Source organism: Rhincodon typus, chromosome 9 (assembly GCF_021869965.1).
Source record: "Rhincodon typus isolate 14 chromosome 9, sRhiTyp1.1, whole genome shotgun sequence".
Classification (NCBI taxonomy): domain Eukaryota; kingdom Metazoa; phylum Chordata; class Chondrichthyes; order Orectolobiformes; family Rhincodontidae; genus Rhincodon; species Rhincodon typus.
The window spans coordinates 5,444,339-5,454,866 of NC_063340.1; the positions used below are offsets into that span (position 1 = coordinate 5,444,339).

The 10,528-nt window shown below is 41.5% G+C and overlaps 1 protein-coding gene across 1 annotated transcript in view; it reads right to left on the reverse strand.

The window, feature by feature from the left end:
* LOC109934244 (mono-ADP ribosylhydrolase 2) overlaps window positions 1–618 on the reverse strand; it is a 68,648-nt gene extending 68,030 nt beyond the window's left edge. The window contains exons 1-2 of the mRNA XM_048600895.1: window positions 244–618; window positions 62–129 (exon numbers count right to left, since the gene is read on the reverse strand). Coding sequence (XP_048456852.1) covers window positions 62–129; window positions 244–407 — 232 coding nt within the window. The 5' untranslated portion in view covers window positions 408–618. The remainder of the gene's footprint in view (window positions 1–61; window positions 130–243) is intronic.
* Window positions 619–10,528: the final 9,910 nt, after the last annotated feature.

Here is a 10,528-nt window from a genome sequence, read left to right on the forward strand (position 1 = left end):
TTTCCTCTGACCCACTGACAGATAGAGAGCGACAGGCGCGCGCGCACACACACATACCCACCTGTGGATTTCTTCTCCTTGGGCATATTTTTTGTCTCCTTGCGTTCCTCTCCCTGTGCTGCTGAAGTCCTAGGATCGACGAAACAGAAACCCGAGTACCTCAGTCAGGAATAAATGTTTAAATTATCCCCCACACACACACACACACACTATACCTCCTAGCCGAACTGACAGCAAACCCACCACCTGATCTTCAGGCAGCAACGCCCCCTCAACCAAGCGTGATGCTTCAGACCCCGCCCCCTGAGGAGGAGGCGTGGACTACCCCGCGCATCCACAAAGCCTATTGGCAACTCTGAACGTCCGTCGACTCCGCCCCGCGCTCCATTGGTGCGTCCCCGCCCCATCGAACTATCAAGTGCGATTGCTCCTAAGTTTTTTTTTGCTTGCACGGTGATTGATCCTCGTGCGGGCGGTAGCCGGAGCGGGAGAGAGAGAGAGAATGCAGACGGTCGCTATCTTTTATCGCTGTATAAGTCTATATTTAATGTGGCGTTTGAAACCGACGGAACTATTGAGAGAAAGCGCGCACGCCAAGGAAGGGGCGTGGGTGTCAGCTAGATAGGCAGGGCAGTGCGTTGGGTGTCAATAAATGAGGTTCCGGGTCAGGGGTCGGGGATCCGGCTTGGCCTTCCCATTGGCGAAGGTCGGCGCGGCGGTCGCCTGGTGACGGTCGCCTAGCGACGGGAAGTGGGGATGGGGGAGTTAGTTTTGAAAGGATGCTCAGGCGTTGGTGCAGAATCCTAGTCTCAGGCTCAGGATGGACGTGGCACTGCACAGGCCCTGCTCCAGCTTACTGATAGTACTGCTCCTCCTCATCCCACCAGGCTTGGGAAGTAGGTAGTCGTGATCACTGGGGTTAGGGTAATCAATTTACTGTTAATCATCTCTGTCAATGGTAATGATAGTTGTGTTTTGGAAGACAAAAGAATTTAAGTTCCTGGCTAACAAGATGTAGAGCTGGATGAACACAGCAGGCCAAGCAGCATCAGATGTCTTCTTCTAGTCTTCTCCTCTGATGCTGCTTGGCCTGCTGTATTCATCCAACTCTACACCTTGTTATCTCAGATTCTCCAGCATCTGCAGTTCCTACTATCTCTTAAGTTCCTAGCTGCTGTCTGTTCTGAAGAAGGGTCACTGGACTTGAAATGTTAACTCTGCTCTCTCTCTGTGGGTGCTGCCGGACCTACTGAGTTTCTACAGCGATTTCTGTTTTTGTTCCAGCTCTCCAGCACCCACATTCCTTTGTTTTATAAAAGAATTGAAGTGCTCCTCTTGAGTTTGTGTCATCTCACAGCCTGGCATCAAACTCAGACCTGCTGTAATAATTCATCCTGCAGACGGTTTTGCTGTCTGAATGACTTCAGTTCATGATTCCTCAGTAAATGGAACGGAGTGGGTCGTACTGCTGATTTTCTTGGCAGTGTTCGCTGCTAGTCTTCAACTGTGTTGACTTCTGAAGATTCTTCAGAGAGGATAGGAGTTAGAGAGTTGTTACAACACTAAAAGAGGCCTTTCAGTCTATTGTGTCCACACTGATCGTCAAACATCCATCTATTCTAATCTTATTTTCCAGCATACTGTAGCCTTGTATGTTATAGCGTTTCAAGTGTTTGTCAAAATACTTAAATATCTTGTGGCATTTTAGGCACTGAATTCCAGATATCCACCTCTCTCTCGGTGAAATTTGCTTTCCTCAAATGGCCAGTAAACCCTCAGCTCCTTACCTTAGAACAGTGCCCCCTGGTTATTGACCTCTCTACTAAGGTGTAAAGTTTCTCCTTATTGATCTGTCTATTCACCTGTGAAGCTTGTACGCCTCAATCACACCCCTCAGGCTTTTCTGCTCTAAGGAACACCATCTCAGTCTATCCAGTCTCTATTCATAGCTGAATCATCCCAGCCCAGGCAACATCCTGATGAATCTCCTCTGCATTCTCACCAGTTTAATCACATCCTTCCTATTATTTGGCAACCAAGACTACACACAGTACTCCAACTGTGGCCTAACTAGCATAATTGAAGATTTTGGACGATGGAGGCTTGACTTAAGAGATGCTTACAGTTGATGCCTGTTCCTACTGGGATCTTCTCTGGATAGACATGCTGCTACCAATTCTCCTTGTAATACCAGTTCACGGCACTTCATAGTATCAGGTAGTGCAGGACTAACCACTAATTTGACAAAAGAGGCACATGCTTAAGTAACAACAAGTAGTCTATTTCATAGTAGCAAGATAATAAGTTAAAGTGGAGTAAGGCTTAATTTTATTTCATTTGCTAAAAGACGTTGGTATCTGTGCAGTGGAGGTTAGAAAGAACTTAGGTTTCGGGTAAAAGTTCGGCACAACATCATGGGCCAAAGGGCCTGTACTGTGCTGTACTGTTCTATGTTCTATCTCCTAAAAATACTAGGCCAATCTATGTTGTTCTCAGGAGGGGTAAGACTAACAGTCTGGAACAACAACAGATAAATATTCCCTGGCTCCTCCCAGAGACAGTCTTCTCTGTCTTGGTGAGTGGAGCTATTCAAAGGCTTCATTTCAGGCCATCTGCCTTCTGCAACAAATCTTATGGGGGAGCCTATGGCATTGTGGTGATATCACTGGACTGGTCATCCAGAAGCTTCAGCTGATGGTCTGGAGTTATGGGTTTAAATCCCACTGCAGTAGCCAGTGGTGTTCAAATTCAATTCACCAAATCTGGAATAGAATAGTGACTATGATTATTATCGTTGAAGACCCATCTGGGCTGGTTGATGAATGCCCTTTAGGGAAAGCAATCTGTTTTCCTGTGCAGTGATGCTCATGTTCCTCTGATGAATAACAAGAAGTCCTTAGGTAATGATCCACCCTTCTTGTGATGCAGACAATTAACCCTCTTTTTCGGAGGCACTGTGTTGGAATTGAGGATGATTTGCTTCCATGCCAATTTGATGGGTTCTGAAATGGTTCATTTGCTCGATTTGGGGCAGGTAATGCATGAAGGGATGCGTTGATGAATTGATTGGAGGTTTCTGTGCTCTCTTCTTCACTTCACCTCTGAGTGTTTCTGGTGAAGTCTCTTGATGTGTTCAGTGTCTCCCCCAGAGGAACCATATCCATCTTGATCAGTAACAAGTCACAGCCTTTCATTAGGAGGTGGAAATATTCAATACCTTCCAGGTGGACTTACAAACGTTAAAGCAAGATCAGCAGTCCTGGCAACACCTGTGGAAAGAAATGAAGTTAACATTTTGAGACTGGAATGACTTCATGAGAACTGAGTTCCTCCAGCATTCTCTGTGTTTGTCTCAAATTTTTTTTCCAGCATCACCAGTATTTTGTTTTATTTGAATATGTTCGTGTATCTTTCATCCTATTCAATGTATCTATACTGTTTGCTTTAACCACTGTCTGTGCTGTAGAGTTCCACATTCTCATCACTTTTTAGATGAAGAAGTTTCTTCTGAATTCCTTATGTGATTTCTTAGTAATTATCTTATATTAATGGCCTCAAGTAGATCCCTTCTCATCCCTTATCCTCAGTCTGCTTGTGTATTCTCCTCCCTCATTGTGCTTCTACTGGGGACTGTGTCTTCTGATATCTAGGCCCCTACATGTGACAATTTCAACCTAATCCTCATCACTTCTCTTTCCTCATTACAAACAACATATGAAAGAAAACCACTGCTTAAGCTTTTGGTCAAACCACTTAATTCCTTCTGTCTTAGTTTGCTGATTCTTTTCTGAATTAAACTTCCAAGGACATTTACGTATATTACAAAAAGTTGCTGTGGACGTTCAGTTTTTTTAAATACTAAAAGGAGCACTTTTTCATGAAGTCCGGGAAATTATATCAAGATTGTTGCCAGAAGAAATGATAGTATTAGTTAAGAAACAGTGGGAATCACGGGATACAATCCCACTATTTCACACTATACTGGTGGAATTGCTCAAATACGTTTATTTATGAATGGGCCTATTATTATAATAAAACTGACCCCAGGGTTTCTTTGTTGTAATTGTCATATTAATAAAGAGCATCTTTGTCCATCAGTAAAATTTTGCTTTGTTTTCGCGAATGTTACGATATTCATTGTGGTTTAAATAAAAATCAGCATTTTTCTCTCACACACTTCTCATAGACAGCAGAATGGGTGTACAAACTGTAGCATAAGAATTTCAGTTGGGCTTAACTCGCTTGTAAAACGACTCCATGTAAGCGATTCAAAGGGATTTAAATTCATGGGTGAGGGCAGGGATGATAGGTGAGCAAGACTCAGTGTTGCCTGAATCCTGCAGAGTTTATATGAATTGAAGTTTATGAAGCGTGAGAAACCAATTAGGAGAGCATTGAAATAGCTCCGTCTGAAGGTGACAAAGGCAAAGATGTTTCAGAAGTAGGGTCAAAATTAAACTTCCTGGGATTCCATCCCTTATGACATTATAGATCTATCTACAGCACTGCAATGGTTCAAGAAAGCAGCTCACCTTCTCAAGAGCAGTTAGGGACAGGCAATAAATGTGGTCCATCCTCCAAGTGAATAAAAATAAAGGAATATAGTTTTATCACGAGGGAACTAGATAATAATAGTCAGAATTCAGATCAGGATTCAGTAGGAAGTCAACATTGCAAACTACTGTGCTAAGCCTGAGGTGGCCACGGTCTAGTCATTGGGAGTGAAAAAAATTCAAGACAGAATGTTGGACAAGCAGCCAAATTATTCAATAGAATTTTCCCAGCCTTGAGTGCTGTGGGAAATTTGGGAGAATACAGCAAGAATGGAAAAATAGATTCTCTATTTGAAGAAAAAAGGTCACATTTTCTCCATGAGCTTTCAGTCACTAAATGAGAATCTTGCTAGTAAACAATGGCAACTGTACTACTGTGCATTAGCATCCCATCAGCTAATCTCACCTTATTTAGAATGCAGTGTGTAATTCCCTTGGGTATTGGTGAGAAACTGAACAGCACCAATTCTTGCCTTAAAAGTCTGAGTGGTTACCTGGCAGGTGAAACTTTCTTCTCCAGGCTTCCACGCTGACCATCATTTCCTAACCGGTCATTGGCTTACTCCATGGCAGCAACTGTCTCCATCTTTTATCTATGAAAGTTGGTATTGGCAAAACACCAACCTCACCAATTATCATGGTCAAGCTTGGACTAAGTCGGAAGACACTTCAGCACCTCAATACAGGAGCTCATCAACACGTGACATTGAAATGCTCCTGCCTAGTCTGTCTGTGTGAAGAACACACATCAGTCTCATGCATCTGAACAGGATGTATCTCAGGGCCTTTACTATTCACTCACTTTGCACTTATGTGAACCCTCACAACATCTCTGCCTTGCCACTCAGCACATTGCTGCTTCATTCAGAACTCATAAGTACACAGCATCACTTTCTTCCCTTTTAGCACAGAAAGAAAGCCAGGCAACTTTGCCAGCATTGAGCAATCAAGCAGCTAGACATGTTGATGTCTGGCCCCTTGCTACATCAATGTTACATGTGCGCTATCTGTCAACAGCATCCATGGCAAACAAACAGTACATGCTTCAACAAAATTGTCCTGTCTGAAAGCTGAAGGAGAGTAGTCTTTACTCAAGCGAGAGGGTTTAGGATCAGAGCCTGACAGAGGGTAGAACTCACCCTCAAGAATACAGTCTGGATACTGTTCCATCTTCCAACAAATCTCAACTGTGCAACCAGGATGATAAATGTCTTTCAGCACTCTCTCAGTGGGCAGAGTAAGTTTGTTTGTTTTGTCTGCAGGAGCGGGGTGTACCACTGCACGATCCTGTATTTCTGGGTGATTGGAGGTTTGGGGCGGTGAGGTGTCAGTCCTCCTATCACAGTTATAATATCTCATTATACTTACATGGCTTGTGCTGCATATATCTGCATAGGATGTAATATCTCAGAGGCCCATGTAGAGGCATATTTCATGCCCTTCCTTCTGGGAGGCCTCTGTCTTACTGTAACATGACCTCTGATAAAGCCTCATTTATGCTTGGTACAACTGTGCAGGAATCACATTGCTGAGAAGCCCTTCTATTTCTGATGCTTCCCACATTTGTTTTTCCCTTCTTCACCCTTCCTGCTCTGCAATAAAGGTTACTATTAACAGCTAAAGAAAGGTTTGTACCATCTGCTGCTCACAAATTCAAGAATAACAACATTGCCATTTCTAATGGTGTGAGGGGAAGGATTAGCTCCGTTAACTGGATGGCTAGTTTACAATGTAGAGTCCCATCAACAGTAGAGGTTCGATTCCCTCTCTGGCTGAGGTCACCATGAAGGTCCTGCCTTCTCAACCTTGCCCCTTGCCTGAGTGTGGTGTGTCTTCAGGTGCAACTCACTACCAGTTGACTCTCTTTAGTGAGAGCCTATGATCCTCTGGGACTATGGCAACTTTACCTTCACTCCTTGAAATAGTGGTGCATTGCGTGGGAAAAAACAGTTGCTGAAGATATTATGTCCATGAGCAGGGTAACAGGGCAACCAAACTAAATAGGACAATAGAAGCAAGACAATGGAGGAGAATGATCTGGTCAAGTAAGTTAAAGGTTCTTGTGAGGGTGTGATAGCTAATGTAAAAAAAAAGCACAATGCACTACATTTGGTCCTGAGAAACCAAAAATCTGTCTATTTCAGCCTTGAATGTATTTGTTGGTGGCATGGAGAATTCCAAAGATTCCCAGCTCATTGAGTGAAGAAACCTTTACTCATTTCCGTCCTAAATGATTGGCCACTTATCTTGAAACTGCTCACTTTTTATAGATTTCCCAGTCAGAGGGAGCAATATCTCAGTATCCAGTCTATCAAGCCCCTTCATAATCTTGAATGTTTTAATAAGCTCACCACTCAAGTTTTCCAAACGCCAGAGTACATAAACCAAATTTGCTCAGCCTATCATTACAGGACATCCCTCTCATTCTAGGTATAACCTTCACTGTACTGCCTCCAATGAAGTATATCCTTCCTTAAAAATGGAGACTAAAATTGCACACGGTATTCCAGCTCCAGTCCTTTTCCAACATACTGTTTGCCTTCCTAATTGCTTGCTGTACCTGCATGCTAGCCATTAGTGTTCTCTCTGAGCACCGACGTTAACAAGTTCACACCTTTTGAAACAATTCTGTTCTTCCCATGGACAAAGTGAGAAACTTCACACGTTCCTCCTTGTTGTCCACGTACTTAACTGTCTTTATCTCTTTGTGGCCTCCTCACAGTTTGCCTTTCTACCAAGCTTATTGTCGCAAGCTTAAAAACTTTACTCTCTCTCACAAAGTCCATTTGAAGCTTGATCATGTAACCTTTTCCCCCAATGTTACTAAATATGTGAACTAACTAAGTTTGAACTATCTTGCAATGGACACACTGGTCATCTGCATGGGGTCTTGTGAAACAAGCAAACTTGTAAAAATCCGAAACTTCAGCTTGGAACAGCCATATCAAGATACAGAAGATAGTTTGTAAAAATGTATTGTCGTCATTGACAATGGTTTAAGGGTTAGAGATTGTGTAAAAGATTGGCTAGAAAATCAGAATGGATGTTTGAAGAATTAGATTAATTAGAATAACATGATTCCTTTGCTGATATCCTCTAAGGCAAAACTGTTAGAAGAGATATATTTTGGAGATTGTTGAAGTTTTCATTTCTAACATTAAGTAATAATTTTCTAATTTTGCCTGTTGTCTTTAGTACTCTCATCGGGAAAATATTAGCTTTACAAGAATTATAATTTGGCTTTTTAATGATGTGGAAGAGCCTGAAGAAGCAATGTTCCGAAAGCTTGTGATTTCAAATAAACCTGTTGGACCATAACCTGGTGTCATGTGACTTCTGACTTTGGCCTTTTAATGTTCTTGATTCGATACTGCCCTCTCATATTTGAGCTTTATGTTCAAATTCAGTCTGGATTGATTGATGAAAGACTTTCCTATCCATTGTCTTTAATAATCTTGTAATGCCTTTAAACTGCTACAAATTTAATTGTAAATTTGCACTGAGAACCTAAAAGTTAACTTTTTTTCCATTTTGACTTTATTGATAGACATAGACAGCAGCACCACCAAGAAAAAAAACAGTCATGCCAAAAGGGTGAGTCATCTGTATACTAAGCAAATGTTTAACTGTTCTGTTACATCACTTAGAAAATCTCTTCTTTTGTAAATGTGATTACATTTTTATTTGTTTAGATCATTAGTGAGGTTACATGGGAAGCAATATGTGCAATTTTGGTGTCTTGTCAAAAGAATATTCACATGTGTAAGAACGTTTAGAAAAGGGTAGCGAAGGTACTCTAAGGACTTAAACTTCAAAAACGTGAAGAAAGACTTTCAAAACTGTATTAGTTTTCATTGAAAGAAGGTGGAGTAGGAGATACCTTGATTCAAGGCTTTCAGTGACGAATATGATAACTAAGTAAGAAGGCAGAGGACAGCTGTACAAAATGAACAAGCCTCACCTGAAACTAAAGTTCAAAGGAACAGTTTTGAGTGTTGTGCATATGTAATAGCAGTCCAAGCAAAAAAATAACAATAATTTCCTGATGATTTTGGTTTAGAAAGGCACGGGATAATGTAGGTTTGTAAAGGCTTGTCTAGTTTGATGAATTTGTTGATTTTTAAATGAGGGAAACAGCATTTAAATAAATACATTGCTGAAGTCCATTTATCTTTAATCCCCTCCAGCTTCACAACCTTGTCAAGGTACTGCAGTGTTCCAATCTTGGCATCTTCTGCACCACTGATTTTAATCGCCCCGCCTTTGACAGCTATACCTTGAGCTGCCTAGGACCTAAGCTCTGGAAATTCCTCCTTAGTGCTCTCCCTTGTCTACCTTTCTTTCCTCTTTTAGACCTAATCGTACCTTTTTGGCCAGCTTTTGGTCATTTGCCTTGTATCTCTTCATGTATCTCTCAATATTAAATGTCTTTGCTTCTGCGGGGCACCTTGATCATTTAAAAAAGGGAACAGCTAAGAAGTTGGGGTTTCATGCATAAATATTTAGTGGAGATGAATGAATGGGCTCAAGGCTGGCACTTTGAAAAGTGCCCAGTCTACCTCGAATTACCATTGAAGGATAAGGTAACTCAGAAATTTGAGTAATAAGTGAATTTAACTGTTTCATACTGTGACAATGCGGTTGCAACACAGATATCTGCTCCTTTATCCATCTTCCATCCGCCTCCCCCCTCTCTATTTATTTCAGAATCCCCTTCCCCTCCCCCATTTCTGAAGAAGGGTCCAGATCCGAAACGTCAGCTTTTCTGCTCCTCTGATGCTGCTTGGCCTGCTGTGTTCATCCAGCTCTACACCTTGTTATCTCAGATTCTCCAGCATCAGCAGTTCCTACTATCTCTGAATTCATGAAGAGGTGCTTGGAGTGCATGATCAGAGCTAGTAGAGCTGAACCTCGACAAGCCATCGGCTAGATCACCATTTGAATATTGAGTACAATTTTTGGTGGCTTACTTTGACAAGAATGTCAAGTCTGTGATTATGATATCAGAGGTATTTACTGAGATGATATCAGGGATGAGAAGTTGTAATTTGAGAAGAGCAAGGAGAAACAGACTATTTTCAGTAGAATACAGAAGGTTGGCAAGAAATGCTCAAAACTTTACGGTGCGTTACTGACTTGAGAAAACTGTTTCAATTGGGAATATTATAAATGCAAGGGCATGATTTAAGATCACCATCAAAAAAGTGGAGGAATTGGTTATAGGAGGTTTTTTGACAGCACGCTGTTGGGATGTGGAGTTCTCTGTTAGAAATTGTGATGGAAGCAGAAACTATGACAGCATATAAATGGGACATAGATATATATTTGAAAGAAAAAATGCAAAATGGCATGGAAGAGATTAGAAAATGGGGCTGAATGGCAAACTTCTTCGGAGGATCAGTTCATGATTAGCAGACTGAGTTGCATTGCATTGTCCTGTTCTGCACAGTCCTTAGACTCTAATTTCTGATGTGTGCTGTAAGGCAGGTAACTCTATCCCAAGATATAAAGAAGAAAATCCTCGAGAACTCCTCTTGCATAGTGGAAAGTACACAGGCCATGAATTATTGACACTAATGTAGGATTGAGTTTATTTTTCAACAATTACTTTTTTGTTTGATCAGGAACTGTAGTGATCAGGTGAGTAAGGTATTAATATATTTTTCTTAATTGTGGTCAGTGTAAGAGGCTTATATCACACCGTGACTCAAAGTAACTTAAAGAGAAACAGTCACTTTCTTCTAAAGAATTTAACATGCCTCTTACATTACTTTGAATGCAGCTTGCTGTATCTTGCAATGGCGCTTTGTTACTGAATATTACTTGCCTTTAATGACTTGCGTATTGATTTCTTATAAGGCAATCTAGTTTCTACAAATCATATATAACAAGGTGTAGAGCTGGATGAACACAGCAGGCCAAGCAGCATCATAGGAGCAGGAAGGCTGACGTTTCGGGCCTAGACCCTTCATTCT